This window comes from Anthonomus grandis, chromosome 13, assembly GCF_022605725.1.
Source record: "Anthonomus grandis grandis chromosome 13, icAntGran1.3, whole genome shotgun sequence".
Classification (NCBI taxonomy): Eukaryota; Metazoa; Arthropoda; class Insecta; order Coleoptera; family Curculionidae; genus Anthonomus; species Anthonomus grandis.
Genome location: NC_065558.1, coordinates 25,225,907 through 25,243,508, shown reverse-complemented (window position 1 = coordinate 25,243,508; position 17,602 = coordinate 25,225,907). Strand labels below are relative to the sequence as shown.

At 31.1% G+C, this 17,602-nt stretch overlaps 2 protein-coding genes across 9 annotated transcripts in view; one reads left to right on the top strand and one right to left on the bottom strand.

The window, feature by feature from the left end:
- LOC126743951 (ceramide-1-phosphate transfer protein) overlaps nt 1-17,602 on the top strand; it is a 147,900-nt gene that overhangs the window by 36,517 nt on the left and 93,781 nt on the right. For all 7 annotated transcript variants that reach the window (XR_007663026.1, XM_050451244.1, XM_050451239.1 and 4 more), the window contains exons 2-3: nt 6,776-6,990; nt 7,047-7,222. Coding sequence is in view for 6 of the 7 variants with exons in the window: in XM_050451244.1 (XP_050307201.1) it covers nt 6,776-6,990; nt 7,047-7,222 (391 nt within the window). In the remaining variant the exon portion in view is untranslated. The remainder of the gene's footprint in view (nt 1-6,775; nt 6,991-7,046; nt 7,223-17,602) is intronic.
- The window catches only part of LOC126743949 (solute carrier family 12 member 9), a 137,577-nt gene continuing 123,313 nt past the window's right edge, over nt 3,339-17,602 (bottom strand). Inside the window, exon 14 of one of the 2 annotated variants that reach the window (XM_050451236.1) lies at nt 3,339-3,580. In XM_050451236.1, the coding sequence (XP_050307193.1) occupies nt 3,562-3,580 (19 nt within the window). In that variant the 3' untranslated portion in view covers nt 3,339-3,561. The remainder of the gene's footprint in view (nt 3,581-17,602) is intronic. The other variant, XM_050451238.1, reaches the window with a different exon arrangement.

Genomic DNA, 17,602 nt, shown 5'->3' with positions numbered 1-17,602 from the left:
CTATTTCATTATGAATACCATATTCTTTAAAAATTGGTATTGTAGCTTGGAAGTGAGTTTCTTGGCTACCTAAGGCTGTTTTAATAGTATTTTTACTATTATATATACAATCAAGAAAAAAAAGTTCAGCAAAGCAGTGTCAGAAATTGATGGTTTTAAAATTGATTTATAACTACCTGTATCAATAAGAAGTTTTAATTTAAAAAAAAAATCATTTTAATATGGAAGAGATTTGTTTGATGAAATATTTATTTCGGTCAGCTTGATTGGTCTTGAGTGGCTTCTTTTATAGAATTTTCTGGTTTAGAATTATTCTTATTTATGATTTGAGAATCTTCGTTATCCTGATGAATGGCGTGATCATTATCAGTATGATAATCATAATTATTATAACATTCTTCTTCTTGAAAATTCTGATAATGCTAAGATAATTTATCATTTTCATCATAATCTTGATTATAAACTTCTTCTAGAATATAGTGAGGTTTTTGTTGATTTCGATATTGTGTGAAATGATTTTTAAATTCATTTAGGTTAGATGGAAGAACAGGTATTTAGATATCTGAATCTTTGTGCACTGAATCTTGCCTTTAAACTATTAATTAGAACTTATTATTTGGATTTCTAGAATTATACTTTGAACTTTGAATTGTTGGGTTTCTAGATGTTGTCGACATGGGTATTGGTTTTGGTAATTGATGAACTGGAATTTGATTGGGTCTGAACACATTTTTGGATTTACCAAAAACTTGTTCACTAGTAATATTTGAGGTGGTAGACTTTTAGGTCTAAAATCAATAGGTTGACAAGGCCATTGTGGATTTGGTGAGAATTGTTTATTTTGGAAATTGGATTAAAATTATTATTGTTTGGGTAATGATTCTGATTACTATAAAATGGTTCATTATTATTATAATATGGTCTATCAACAATGAAATTTCTATTTTTATTAGAATGATTATTCGTATTAATAATATTACCAACAGTACAACCAACAATAAAAGTATTCAATGCTGTTTTATCATGAAGTTTAATTTGATAGGCCCTTTCTTAAGTTTTCATTTTTGAAGGGTCTTGGTCTGGTTAATTCTTGAAATAAACAGTCAAGATCGCGTCTATCTGAGGAGCATTGTATTATAGAGGTTTTTAAATCTTCCCAGGTTAATATTTCTGTTCTGTTGCCTACTAAAACTTCAGCTCTGCCACATAATTTTCCTTGGAAAGATTCAAAGATGTGTTTCATTAATTCATCATCATTTAAAGGAAGATAACTATTATAAACACTATCGCATCTGGAAATAAAATTGTTTAGGGTATTAACATCACCGTCATATGTTAATATGATTGATGTACATCTATGGTTGAATCTAATTTTAATTTGAATAAATCCCAGTTTACTTTGGGTTTTTCTAAGGCCACTTGAGTTGTCATTTTACAATTTTTAAATGAATTAATTAAATTTAATATATCGTTATCGAGTCAGTGTCTGACATAAATTTATTTAAATCTTAAAAACGTAATTGTGATCAATTCACTTGATTCAACTTAAAATTAATGCGACCAATTCGCAGCAGAATAGTTATTTGTGCTATACAAATACTAATCAATTTACTTTTTTAAAAAAGACTTCGGGAACGCCCCTGATATTTCCAATATTTTTAATTAATGAATTCTAAAACTACTGATTAAGTTTAAAAAAGCATTAATATAATTATGCATTTTACCACCAAATTAAAAAAAAATAAAGAAAAAGCAAAATTATTTTACAAATATGTATATATTCATATCAACGATGGAACTTGCGGACAAATTCACTTGATCAATTCACTTAAAAAAGAAAAATATTTCACCTATTTATCTTCGAAAATATTCAATAATGAAAATAAGATATATCAAATAATAATTTGGTTTAAGTGTTAGTTTAGAAGCACACTTCAACAGTACCTAATTATTCTTTTTATGATTTGATTTTTTAAGCCGTTTTTGAAAAAACGTTAGGGGTAATATGGATAATAATTTAGAAGGTAAGTAGATTACAATGCTTTACTCAAATATAAATATAACAATTTTTGAAATTTATTTTTTATTTTATTATTCTGATTTCTTGTATTTATTTTGTTTTTATTTAATTTTTTACAATTATTCATTTCTTATAGAATGTTGTATGAACAATGGAGAACTTTTTCCAAAAAAGAAAGAGTTCTCATGACAGTAAATGTGGTGAAAGAACATTTACATTTACAAAATTGTTCTGAGGAGACGGAAAAGAAGTTGTTAAAAGTTAGCAGCTTATTTTCGATGGATCTGAAGCGGATGTGGAACAACTGTAATAGATTCGGATGCTTTTGAAAATAAGCATAATTTATGGCTACAGGGCAGTGTAAGATTTTGTTAGTATAAATCTGATGAAGATGTGCCCATGGAGGTTGATTCCCAACCCGGACCCAGTCGCAGAAGACCACGCGTAAGTTTTTTAGAAGCTTCGACTAAAACAAAGTTACGCAAGATTGCGGAACTATTGGCCAATTATACATTCGAAGAATTAAGTTTTGCTGCAGAAAGAGCTAATTCGTAAGCATCTCAGCAGGTTCCATCGGAACAAAAATTGTCTACTGATAAGGCTTTGGCTATGTATTGTGATTTAAATCTTTCTGTAGAGAAGCATAATCTATTGCGGTCAGTAATAAATTCGATGCTTAAAGACTGTTTTCCGAGCTATTATACCCTGTTATAAGCCAAAAATAATGATTTCTGAGACTCCTTCTTTTCTCTGCTCCAGGAGCTTTTAAATAAAACTGCCGAAAGTATTTTAAAAATTTGTAATATATCTTTAGTCACACACACCAATTTAAACCTTACTTGCAAATGGGGATTTGATGGTAGGATTGTATATGTATCTCAGGACACAGTCTTTATAAACAAACATTTGAAGATACTTCGGTCACAGATGAATATATGCATTAGTTCCCTTAAGAATAGCAGATGTGGAAAAAAATTTTTTTTCGTCAAATCCACGTACTTCTTCTACATTTTATTGTCGTCCCATAGTCTTTCAATTTATAAAACAAAATCCAGATGTGATTCGAAACGTTGAACATGAAACCCAATATTTAATATCAAATCTTCAAAATTTTAGTTTCAAAATTTCTAAAAGGAATGTAAACATTATTTGAAATGTTACTTACAATGTTTGGTGGGAGTGTAGCTAGGATTTTGTCAGATACATGTTCAACGGCTAGATGCATCATTTGTGGAGCCACACCAAAGGAAAAGAACACCAAAACATTATGTCAAAAAATATACATATATTTCGAACTTCACCCTGTATATTGTGTATATTTATTTATTCTTAATGCTGTCTAGTTCTTGACAAAAGTGTATGAGTTTTGATAAAAGTCATTTAAAAATTAAAATAAATATAGGCTTAAGGCAATGAATTTTGTCCTCATTTCCCTATAAGACAAAATACAGTACGTCATTTCCTCATCTATCAGTCAATTTGAAAGATCCTGCCTCTTGTTGCAATCCACAGGGAAAAAAATTGGGAGGGCTGCGTTTTATCTACTTCGACGGGACCTTCCTATAATAAAGATAAAATTTAGAAGATTAAACTTTGTAGATCTTTAAAGAAAATTGCAACAAGAATGAATTTAAACATTTTTTTTTCATCAAACTAAATATTTGAAATAAGCAAATAAGGCAACATAAGTGTATACCACGTTCTTATAAATAAGGTATGAAACGGTTTAAAACGTATATTTATAACGTAAAAACCACCCTTGCAAACGAGCTCTCAAAAGCAAGCGGTCCATTATAAAATCCATTATTATTAGTGTCAATACTACTAGACGTCAAAATACACTTCAGCTATCGCATTAAAGTTTTGATAAAAATTTGCCCTATGATAAGGTTTTTTGAAGGTTATAAATAAGTACTGGCAAGACCTTCTTCTTAACGCACGAGTTCTTTCCAAATAAGCAATTATCTTTCTAGCCACATAAATGCCTAGGTCGTTGTCAAAAAATGGGATAACAAGTATAGGCTGAAGTCTTCTATAACACGAAGTCAGGTCTCGTTCAGATAAGTAGGGATCTTAATATTGATATGCCTGTCCAAGATCTCAATGTTCAAAATCTCAATATTATATAAAGTCTGAATGCGTTGGCCGGTAGCCAGCGCTAATAAAATACAACATTTTTGGGAAAGTAATTCTAATGAAATTGAGCTGTTCTCTAACTTACGGACAAACTAATAATTGTAACACCTGTGCAGGATCTTATGAAAATTTGTATTTTGGGGAGTGCCAGCCTAAGAACAAAAACGCCTATAAAAAATCTTTTTGAAAAAAAATTTGCGCAATAGCCGATCTGTAAGTATTTAAAAGTCTATAAGAAGCTCCCTTACTGAACTGCTCCCAAAAATATTAAAACGGTGGCTACATTTACAACATAAGATTTTTGGAGAGTGGGTGAGGAATTCTGTTGAAAGAAATTAAGTCATCAATTGGAAGGCTTAAAAATTAAAGGCTTTCCAACTAATAACGACAAAAACAAAAGGTACCAAGGATGAGAGAGTGGTGCCACACCAATACCTTCCGCTTGGTCATAACCAATTTTCTGCAGAACCTTTAGCAGTAAAGAAGAAGGCGGAAAAGCATAAAACCTTAAGCTACTCCAGCAATGGTAAAGGCATCAACAGAATATGCCTCTAGATCTCTCAACCAAGACAAATATCTTTTAAATTTTTTATTTAACCTACTAGCAAACAGATCAATTGCTGGAAAACCAAGTCTATACAATTTTTTGAAATGCATAATTAGAGAGGGTTCACTCCATTTCTATTTTAAGTTGTCGAGACGCAATGTCTGCTTCCACATTATCAACAGATGGAATGCAGGTGGCACGAACAAAAATATTTCTATGCTCGCATCATCAGATTTGCCTAGCTAGGGTATTTAAATTGGGATGCTAAATACTACCCATGCGATTAACATAGGCCATAGCTGTGATGTTATCCACTCTGCATAAAATATAACAATTTTTCAGATTTCCCGCAGAACATTCAACCCTAAAAATAATGCCAACACTTCCAAATAGTTAATGTGAGAGTGGACTTCAAAACTCTCTGGCCAAAAACCATAACTGCAACTAATATCCATTCGATATATACTCCAGCCTGTCAAAGACGCGTCTTCAAATTCCCGTATTTTACAAGATTTCTTATTTGAGAACTTATAAACCGAGTCAATTAAACATTTACGTTTTTTTTTCAGTAGGGCCCAAAAGGGTAGGAACCTCAACCATAGGTAAATCCTAAGTGCGTGCAGCGCTGAGAGGGAGTTAAACAATACTTTTTATAATTTATAATAAATCCAAGAAATTCTGATAAGCCAATGGTCGCTTGAACATTTCTGCTAATCATCTAAGTACATTGATCCCTGTACCAGTTTTTCATAAATAGCAAATAAAAGAGAATTTAGTAGATAAACAAGTTTTAATCCACATTTTCCATAACAATTCATCTGACGTGAATTGTTATGTAAACAATTTTCTAACATTTTCGAAGATGAAAAAATTTACGAATTGCAAAATAAATTAGATAAATGCCAACATGAACAAAACAAACTAAAGCTAATCCCACCATGATAGAATTTGTATGTGGCGCCGTCCCTCAAAAACTGCTTGAACATATAAAATGCAGGCTCAACCTAAAAAAACCTTACATTAGATTTGTCGGAAATTTGACACACAGATTCTCACATATATTTCGATCACACCTCCTATTTTGTTTTTCGATCTGGTTATCCTTAATTTTAATAAACAGTAAATATTAACCACGAGCAAAATCGACAACCACCTGACAGTCCCTGACCATGATAGAAGCCAGTTTGAACAGCTGACGAGGGAAGCAAAATAATAATAAACCATAAAACGTAAATTGTTATGAATCGCGAAACAAACTACGACGCGTGAGCGGAATCAAATAATAAATACTTTGACCAATTTTCACCTCATTCTGATGTAAGGTTTTTTTCTTGTATTTTCCTAGGATTCGAAGAGTAACCAATAACGAGGGCAGGTTAGGCGCTGGAAATTTGGCCACCAGACACGCCCTTTTAAGAAGAGATAATATTTAATTCAAATAAATTTAGGATCTAATCTTCTTTATTTATTTAGAAGCTGATAAGGTCATTCAAAGTCATAACTGAAAACATAGAAATTTGTTATCTACAACTGTGTAAATTTATATGTAAGATTAACATATAAACAAAGTTTTTTGATCACTGGTGTAATGAAATAATGGCAGCTTTCTTTCATATTTTGAAACCCTACATAGATACAACCAAAAATTTTGCCTGTAACGGGCATTCATCTAAATTAATTTTATTTGTACGCATGGTAAATTTTAAATAAAGACCAGATTTATTTATTTAAATTAATTAAAAGACAAAACACAAGTTATTTCTTTGGTACATGGGGATGTAAAGTAAAATGTAAAGTCACATCAACATACACGACACATAAATGAATTCTTGCGGGCAACGTTTTTAAAATTTGTATACACAAAAACCTTAACTTTAACCATACGAAATGCATTAATACATTTTTAATTGAATGCTTTTAATACGTTTTAATTAGGAAATATGTAGGAGAATTAGACTGCATATTTTTATTTTTCTCGCGGAATGTATGTTAAATCTTAATCTATTTATTCTGCAAGATATATTTTATCTAAGATACTTGGATTGAAAGAATAGTGCTAAACATCTTTACAGATTCTTCAACTTGATGGGAACAGTATTTGGGTTTGTCAGCAAAGATCTCAGGCAGAAAATGGACTATTTAAACAATCTTGTTATTGACAATGATACAAATCAACAATACAAGACAGTGAAGAGGATGATTGAGCATGAAAAGGAGAATGAATTGCTTCACAAGAAAGGGTACATCTCGGGTAGTCGAACTTTACTAAGGATACATAGAGGCCTTGGTAATACCATAAAATTGAACATGAGAGAATGTATCGTAGTAAAAACTCAATTTTAGATTTTATACAGCTTTTTTTAAAGAAGATAGGAGATTTGGAAAATCATGAATCAACAGTAGTAGCTTGCCGTGATGCTTATGAGCAAACACTTGCTAAGCACCACTCTTTTTTAGTTAAAAATGGGGCCAAGGTTGCTATGTACACCTTACCTACAAGAGAACAACTTTTAAAGAAAGTAAGTATAAGCTCGGACTACTAATAAGAGAAATAATGCAATACTTGATCCCAGTTGCATGATAATTTATGAAATCGGAGGAATAATTTATACAGGGTGTTACTTAAAGGTATGTCATAATTTAAAAGGGACATTCCTGGACCGATTTTAAGTCAAAAAGTTCATATAAACATGGGTCCTAAAATGATTAGTTTTTAAGATACAGGGTGTTAAAGTTTTATTTTTTTTTCGTTTTTAATAAATTTTTCAAAAACGGTTTAAAATATTGAACTCAATTTTGGCACATGATATTATGGCATAAAAACACATTTTTTAAATGTTCACCTACTTTTTTTAGCAACCAGTGGCGTAGCTATGATGAATTTTTAATACAATTTTACAAAAAAAATACTACGCCATTGACTTACGAAAAAAATTATGATTTTATCTTATTTATCAATCAATTATAAACAAAAAATTAATCTTACCATTTGGGTCTAATCGTTAATTAAAAAAACGTCTTTTATGCATAAAATGCATCTTTAAAAATTATGGAAATAAATCAAGTTAGCTTTGCTCGTTGCCAGCAACTGTTTTTTTGTTGTTGTAAACATTATGACACTGACATTAATGATTATTTTTGATTGTGTAAAGTTTGATTTTATTTTCAGTTTTTATTAGGTACATTTTTCAAATATTTATTTTCAAGCTATTTTTTACAAACTGGTGAACAAAAAGCAACAACAATTAAATACAATACATACATACATAATTTACAACAAATGTTGGAAATGACCACCTCTTGCCTCTATGCGGGCTTCTGCTCTTCTTCTCATAGAATCACGAACTCTTTCGAAAATTCCAGGCGTGTTTCGTATAGTTTCATATCCGTCAATAATTCTATTTCTTAGTTCTTCTAATGTCGCAATTGGTGTACGATAAACCAATGTTTTTAGGTGTCCCCACAAAAAAAATCTAGGCTTTTTAAGTCAGGTGATCTAGGTGGCCAAAACTGTGGTCCTCCACGGCCTATCCATTTATTTCGGTAGACTCTATTTAAATGCTCACGAGCCAATATGCTAAAGTGGGCTGGAGCACCATCATGCATAAACCAAAGTTGTTCCCGTAACTGAAGAGGAACATCTTCGAGAAGCAAAGGCAAATCATTTTGGAGAAAATTACAATAATTCTGTCCGTTAAGGCGTCCTGGTAAAAAAGATTCAATTAAATGGTCCAATTTAATGATCGGATACGATATCGATCCAAACGTTTATTGAAAATTGTTCCTGAAAATGTGTCTCTGTAATCGCATGAGGGTTTTCTTGAGCCCAGTAATGATTGTTATGGAAATTGATTATTGCATTTCTGGAGAAATTAGCTTCGTCCGTAAACAAGATGTTCGCACCAAATTGAGGATTTTGTGTTACTTTTGGAGATACCATCTACAAAATTGCGTACGCGGTTCATAATCTCTAAGAAGCCTGAAGCCTGAACCCTTTGTATGTGAAAAGCATATAACAAAGAATCCCTTAAAATTTTCCATACCGTCTTGTAGCAGATGTTCAATACCATATCAATTTTTCGTGTACTTGTGATCGGATCCTCTTCGACTGCATGTAGGACAGCCTCTTCAACTGCCGGTATCCTAACTGTACAGGGCATTCCCTCGGCAGAATTAGCCTTAAAACTCCCAGATTCAGTTAGACGACGATGAATGTTTATAAATATTCTTCTATCTGGGACAGCGCGATTAGGATACCTTTCTTGATACAAACGCCGCGCCTCCATAGCATTACCATTGGCAAGTCCATAAAGAAAATGCGCATTTGCGTCATTGCCAAATTAGAATAATCTACCATTTTTTAACTAGTACAATTCACGTTTTAAGATCCAAAGGGTACTAAAAACAAACTGTCAAGAATAATCACTAACGCAAGTGTCATAATGTTTAAAACAACAAAAAACAATTTCTGGCAACGAGCAAAGCTAACTTGATTTCTTTCCATAATTTTTAAAGATGCATTTTATGCATAAAAGACGTTTTTCTAATTAACGATTACACCCAAACGGTAAGATTTACGGCAAAAGTCATGGAGGTCATGGACGTCATGGTCATTTTTTGTTTATAATTGATTGATAATTAAGATAAAATCATAATTTTTTTCAGAAGTCAATGGTGTAGTATTTTTTTTGTAAAATTGTATTAAAAATTCATCATAGCTACGCCACTGGTTGCAAAAAAAAGTAGGTGCACATCTAAAAAATGTGTTTTTATGCCATATTATCCTGTGCCAAAATTCAGTTCAATATTTTAAACCATATTTGAAAAATTTATCAAAAACGAAAAAAAAAAATAAAACATTAACACCCTGTATCTTAAAAACTAAGCATTTTAGGACCCATGTTTATATGAACTTTTCGACTTAAAATCGGTCCAGGAATGTCCCTTTTAAATTATGACATACCTTTAAGTAACACCCTGTATATTGTTTTTATCTATGTCCTTTTTGACAACACTTTTTAAATAATTTTTAAACCAAAATACAAATTTTGCCTTTCTTTTCAAATTCTTTAAACGCTTCTCTAAAGTTTTCGCGATTTTATCTAGTAATTAATCGTAATCTTGGTAACCCTTTATTTATGACATCACAATAATAAAATGAGTTTAAAAAAAAAACTCTATTGCTGACAGGTTATCAAAAAATATGGATTGCATTTTGTGATGCCGATGTTTGCATAGTAAAACATTAGGAACACTCTTATCTAGAATACAGTTAGGACAGGAATACACTTTTATTTCAGGAACACTAATTAAGTTCTAAAATAGTGCTTTATTTAAAACACGCATTGCAGAATAATCTGCTTTCCATTTGAAGTCAATAAAACTGCATTATATTAAAACAAATTAAGAAATTTAGGTTAACATTTTTAAAACAAGACATTTTTTTTGTATTTGGCACCTCACCTTATACATTTTACTCTTAAATAACTCATCATAATAATATATACACATATGTTAATAATTAAATAACAGATCATACTATTTAAATAATGCATTAAAAGTATAGTAAAATAAAATTATGATCTAGTTTTACAATTTAATATCGTAAATTTCATTTTATAATCATAACTTTCTTTTGAAAGAAATATTTTTATGATAAGAATATTGTAACGATCTAATCGTCTTTAATATACTGGCTGTTCTTCAGATTCCCAGAAATTTTCTCGAATGCCAGTTCCTGAACGTCAATTTTCCCGAACGATCAATTTCCTGTATCTTTTTATCGCGATCTGTCGTGCTTCCGAACAACATTTTCTTGAGTCACTGTTATTCCGAAGATAATTTTTCATGAAGCACCATTTTCCGAAAAAAATGTCACCCGAACTTTAAAATTACTCGGGTTACTAGAAATAAGCATTTTTCTTTAAATAAAAATCGTTGGATTGAGCATATAAATGCGAATAAATTTTATTATTGAATAAAATACTATTACTCGAAAAAAATAGTTGTTCAGTAAAATGGTTTCGAGAAAACAGTATTCAGGAAAATGATCGTTCGAGAAATTGATTCTTCGGGTAATGAACATTTAGGAAAAAGGCTGCGGGCCTTAGAACATTGAATACTCTAGAACAAATTCCATCTACACAGGGAGCAGACGGCATATTTTGTTTACACACATGCTTAGTATTTGACGTTGCCAGTGATTACTCAATTTTAACAAAATAAAAAAAAATGTGATAAAATATTGTTATTTGGATAAATTGACATTATTTATTATAATACAAGAGAAAGAGTAAATATCGTTTAATGCCGAAAACTATTTTATACTATAATTATGCTCATGGCTAATAATAATTAATATTTGTAATTGCGCTTCTTTAAATTGCCAAATTTCCGCACATAACGGCAACGTCCTAATTTTTCCCGGAGATCTCAGAGTCTCTCGATAAACTTTCGTATAGTATAGTATTAAAAGGATATTTTAAGAGATTTCAGTGCGTTTTTTATTAATAATATAATTAAAAACTTCCCTTTTACTGAAAAATGATAAAGTGAGATAAGTGTGAACTAAATCACATATAATAGGAAAAGGGAAAATCAAATCGTTCCGTTCCAAGGTTAGAGTCATCTTTATTGATTATAATATTATAAAAAACAAACAAAATATTTGTGTAATAGCTCTTTACTATTATTAGAAATTAAGTTTCTTTAGAACAATTTTAATCTAAATATACAATTAAGTATATTATTATAATCTGGCAAAAATTTTGGTTATTTGAACCAGTAATCGACCCAAATACTGAATTATACTACTGGAACAGCAGTGTCTGAAAATAAAGTGGCAAATTTTTGACCAAAATAAGTCAACAAAGAGAACCCTTATGAGTGTGCGAAGTGGCTCTTTACCTAAATTAACAACAAGCAGCGAAGACAAAGCCGTAATAAAGTATATTTGGGAATTTAATTTCTTAATACATGCTATTTGTTCTAAAAATTGCTCTTTATTTTAAACCCTCGAATAAAAATGATGATTTGTTTTATTTTTTGTAATAATGTCTATCTTTTTTTAATAATCTTTTCGAGACATACATGGAGTTAGATTTTATTGTTTTCCGGTTTACTTCACATTTGAATATCTCTAAAATAACTATGGTTAACCAAAATTAAATTTAGTAGACATGTATTGCAAATACTGAAAGAAAAGCAAGCATAACATTAATGATATTTTAATAACAATAAATAAATGTATTTAAATTAAATATTCTTGTTTTTCATCACAATAATACAAATTTATATTATTGTTTTTCCGTTACAACCTTCTTCAGTGGCTAAATATTTATTTTATTTTGAATAGCGTCTGTATTTCAATTATGTTGTTGTGTTGTTTTTTTTTGTATTGAGGCTTATTTTTTCTCAATACTTTAGTTTTTATTATTTGATAATGTTTGTTTGTATCATAAAATTACAAAAAGTCGAATATGCAATGTATGTAATATGAGTATATAATATGAAATTTTTAATTAAATATCTAAATAAACTATACCGGGTGGTGCGTCGCCGAGCGGAACATAGGAAACCCCATGTAAATTTTAAGGGGGTCAATTATAAGCTTCCCTGTATATTTTACAGAAAAAAATTTAAGATAACTTTTTGAAGAGACCAATTTGGCAAACCCTCGTGCAAAGTTTCAACAAATTTTAATAAGCGAATCTTAAATTATTCAATTAAATGTAATTGCAAAATTACCAAATTTTTGGTTCAGGTAAAACCAGACACCAGCCACCAGCAAACAATTTGTTATAAGGCTTTGTCAAATCTGACGTACAGCCGAATACAAGAAATGTTTTTTTTTTCGTTTTATCAATCTCACAACCATACATTCAAAGTAAGACACGTTAACATTACTTTTTAATCTAAACTTTTATTTATTATAACGATGAAGTTAAACCAATAACTATTATTATTATCGATTAATAAAAAAATAATTTTATCATACTTAGAATTTAATTAAACCAATAGCAGTATCTGAAATATTTTCAATTTATTTTCCCATCAAGCCTATCTGGTCCATTTCAATCATTAAACCTATTGTTAGTAAATTCAAGTCCAAAGACATTGCAATAAATATTTGTAAATGTTTAACTCAGAAAATCGAAAATAGATCCGAAAAAAGAGAGAACAGAACTCTTAATATTTTACTAAGTGTGGAAAAATAAAATAAAATACAATAACTTTTTTAAAAATAATAGAGAATTACCTAAAAACATCAATTAATCAAATGTTCAAACAACCCCCCCCATTAACAGCTAAACAATATCCTAACCGATCATAAAATTAATTTCTTACGTTACTAAGTTGATATTGGGAAATTTTATTACATGCTAACGAAATAGCGTTTAGTAACTGGTTTAGATTCTCAAATTTTACACTTTTATAAATGACACTTTTTAAATGACCTCACAAAAAGAAGTCATTCGGTGAAAGATCAGGTGACCTGGCTGGCCAAAGTATCCGGTACCGTGGACCAATAATATGGCCGTTAAAAGCATTTTCTAAGCACTCTAACCATACGGGCATTATGGGCCAAGCAATTATCCATTTGGTACCAGACCATTTGATCTTCCTGAACAACTTCTCCAAGGCGGGTCCAATTTGATTTTGAAATAAGTCCAAATAGATTTCAGCTGTTAGGTTATAGTCCATAAAAAGGGGTCCAATGAGATGGTGTCCGATAATTCCCACGAATACATTTGTTTTTTGGGGATATTGTGTCGGAGTATGAACAAAGCGATGTTCATTTTCTTGGCTCCAATACCAGCAATCTTGAACATTTGATTCATTGTTGAGGGTAAATGTACATTCATCGGTAAAACAAATATTTCTTAAAAAATTCCTATCATTATTTGCTCTTTCCATAATTTCAAAACAAGATGCAATTCTTCGCTCTTCATCTCCTTCCTGCAGCTCTTGATGTTTTTGGAATTTATACGAATTTTATTTGTATTTTTTTGAAGTGCGCAATACCGTTGTATGATGTTTATTTACCTCTTGTCCAAGAACCCTCGCACTAACCATCTTGTTTTCCTCCACACTCAGTAGAATATTAAGATCTCTGTTCTCTCTTTCTTCGGCTCTATTTCCGATATGCTGAGTTGAACATTTACAATTATTTATTACGGTACCTTTGGACTCGAACTTATTGACAATACGTTTAATAGTTGAAATGGACGGAATGGGCTTGGTGGGGAAATAAACTGAAAACATTTCAGATACTGCTCTAAAACTGTTTCCCGCATAATGCCACTTAATAATGGCTATTTTTTCGTCGATTGAATAATTCATTAAGTTTTCAAATATCGACTGTCACTGATTTATTGGCACTTTTCCCCACGTCAGTGACAATATTCATTTTACTGGTGGCCGTTTGGTTTTACCTAAATCGAAAATTTGGTAATTTTGCATTTACATTTAATTAAATAATTCAAGATTCGCTTATTAAAATTTTTTGAAACTTTGCACAGGGGTTTGCCAGATTGGTCTCTTCAAAAAGTTATCTTACATTTTTTCTATAAAATGTACAGGGAAGCCAATAATTGACCCCCTTAAAATTTACACATTTACATTTTTACGTCGCCGAGCGGAACAGGAAATCCTGTTCCGCTCGGCGACGCACCATCCGGTATTCTTTTGCACTGCAAAAACAGGGCTGAAATGAGTAATATACTGAAGAAATATAAAATACTTGACTGATTTGACTAATCAATCATTTTTTTTCACAAATATGCGCCTGAATTGTACCTGACTAGTATGATTTATATGACAATTTTAATCCCTGTGATGAAGGAAAACGTAACGTTTAGATTAAGGAATAAAACGCATTTTAATAAAACAATCTTTGGCCCAAAAATAAAATAATTTTAGATAGTTTTTTTCTTTTCCGGTCTCCTTTAATTTTTTCCATTTATTTTTTAGCAAAACTATATAACCCTATTTTAGTATAATGAAGTAGCACTATAGTGATTTTAATTATAGAATTATCCATTTTGACGTGTTTAAAAATGTGGTCATCGAGACCCCTACAAACTTGCTTATTTTGCAAAATGTGGAAACTCATTTCACTAATGAATATTTGAAAAAAAAAAAGATTTTTTTCACTACGCATTTTTTGTCCACTCACATTATGGATCTTTCTCGGTTTTTTTCGACTGCCAGACACAGATAACTGACGGAGAAGGGCGCGTCAAAGCATCGCCTGTAGATAAATGATCTTGCTCCAAAACAAGTTTACATGTCTTGCAAAAGATTCTTTGTTTTAACCATACATCCAGCTATGTATGTAACAATATTCTCAGATAAATTTTCAGATTAATATTGATGAATGAAAGTTGAAATCCCAAAATTGGAATCATAGCCTGCATCCAGTTCGCATATCTATTCCTAGTTAATCTAAAAGTTATTTTTCTGCTTCCGTGTATAAAATACTTTACACACTTCCCAGATTTCTAGAGTTCCACTTTTTACGCACTTGTACGTAAAAAACTGTCTGTTAGGAAAAAGGATGTTTTTTCATTAACTTTATTGTTAAGAATATGTTATAATTCTGTTTTATAAAACAAAAATAATTTTTAATATATTTTAAATTTTGTTGATTCGTATCAAATTATATATTATTAGATAGCAAATACAACGCACTAAAAAACATTCAGTGAATTAAGAAAAACATATATTGTAGGAAAATCGGAAAGTCGATTTGACATCACTGTCTAAGAGTCTGAGAGATCGTGATCTCAAACACCTAGCTAGGCTTACTCTTGAATAGGCACTGATTAATTATAATAAAATTAATTACTTATAAAGGTCTAAAAGCATATCACCATTTCAAGAAATTTTAAAAATTGAATAAAAATTATAAAAAATCATCGTCGGTAGTCCATTCAGCGCAATTTATTATCATGCCTCATTACCTAAACGCGTGTCAGTCAGTTGTACTTGAATTCTTTCACTTTTCTTTGTAACAATCTAATAATTTATTAAAAAAGTACAAATAAATATATAAGAGTATTATACTCGTTAATAATATGAAAGAAATGTACATGTTTGACCTTACTTAATACTACTAACTACTTAATATTTTATTGTAAGTATCTCAATTTAAAAAACAACAAAGTTTTATTAGTATCTGGAAAACAAGAAATAAGTAATATCGGAGTATGTTTTAAAGGCATAGGAGAAGGGCCAGCATAAATATTTTCTTTTTTTTCAGCTTTGTTGGTAGGGTTGTGGTAGTAGATTCCCAAGTGAACTCATAACAATGTATAGGATTTGTCAATAAAAAAACTACAATGTAAAAATAGCCTAAAATTACAAAAATAATAAAAGAACAAAAGAAAGTAAATCTAGTAAATAAATTTATAGATAAAGAACTCTGTCAGCGAGTAAAAAGGACAGTCAGCTAGCATGGTCCTAAGAGTTTTCTTAAAAACTGGAGTCTGAGCACTCTTGATTCTACATGGGAGATGATTAATATTTTCGAGAGAGGTAATTTCTAAACCATCCTGTACCTGTGATAAAGGGATGTATAATTTAACCATTTTGGGTTTTATATTTTATAAAAATTAAGATCTCCCGATCTCATGTGATTGGAAAGATTTTTATGTGACATGAGCACTGCAAGATATAGATGTTAATTATAGTTAGGATTTTTCTTTTACCGCGGCAAGTTTCTCTGAAGGAAAATCTAAACATCGTACGTATAATGCGCTTTTGAATTATTAGCACTCTCTCAATACTGAAGGAATTACCTTTAGCTAACTAGGAATAGGATAGAGGGAAATACAATGAAGCATAATGGAAACTTTTAAGTGTATCTGCATTCCGGAAGTCTCGAATCTCTAAGCTGGCATAATTGCTGCGTGACAATCTATTGCACACATATTCCACCTGAGGATCCCATGATTATCCATGATTATATATTATTTATTGACCAATTATAACTGCCAAGAACTGGGCAGAGTCTTCTTGGATGAGGGTGCTTAATGACTCCTCTCTAAGAAAGAAGCTCCTGTACTGAATAGCTCTAACCGGGATGAAAATAATTAAATTTATTTTTAAACTTTTCAGGCCATTTTTCTGACACCAGCCACCAATATCAGCTATACACTTGGTGGCTTTGGAGTGGAGAGACTTCTAGTCAATACCCCATACAACTGCTGATGTATCGTCCACAACAAGTGTTATATAGCTCTCATTAACCAGGAGGCGCAAGTCATTAATAAAAAGTAGAAATAAAATGATATAATAATATAAACACTTCCCTGTGGAACACCAGTAACAACAGTTGCCCAATCAGATATGGTCACCTAACTACTAAGTTTTAATTTAACAACCTGGGTTCTGCCTGTCAAATATGATTCAAGCCATTTCCGAGCTGGACATCTTATACCATAATGAATGTTACTTATTTAGTAGGAAAGCAAGAATAATGGTATCAAATGCTTTAGTAAAATCAAATAGAAAATGAGATGGATGCAGTTGTTTGTGTAAAACCTCTCATACCTGAACATGGTTTATTCGCAACGAGTGCGCTACAGCTTTGGTACTTATGGAAGTAGATTTATCAATTTGCGCTAAGGTTTCCTCTTCAATGCCTGATACACGACTCGACTGTGCGTGGTCTTCCCCCTGCATTATGAGGCTTCTGCAAATTAAATTTAAACAATCCACAGGAATAACACTTGATTGACAAATATTACCCGTAATGATCATGTCTCTCCCAATCTTGAACGCAAACGAGCAAATAGTCCCTGATTGGTAAGCCACGGTGCGGAAAGCGTTGTTGGTAAATCATAACGCGCGTCTTCCTTTACTATCAGCAGCAGCATAAGCTAGGTGTAGGCCGG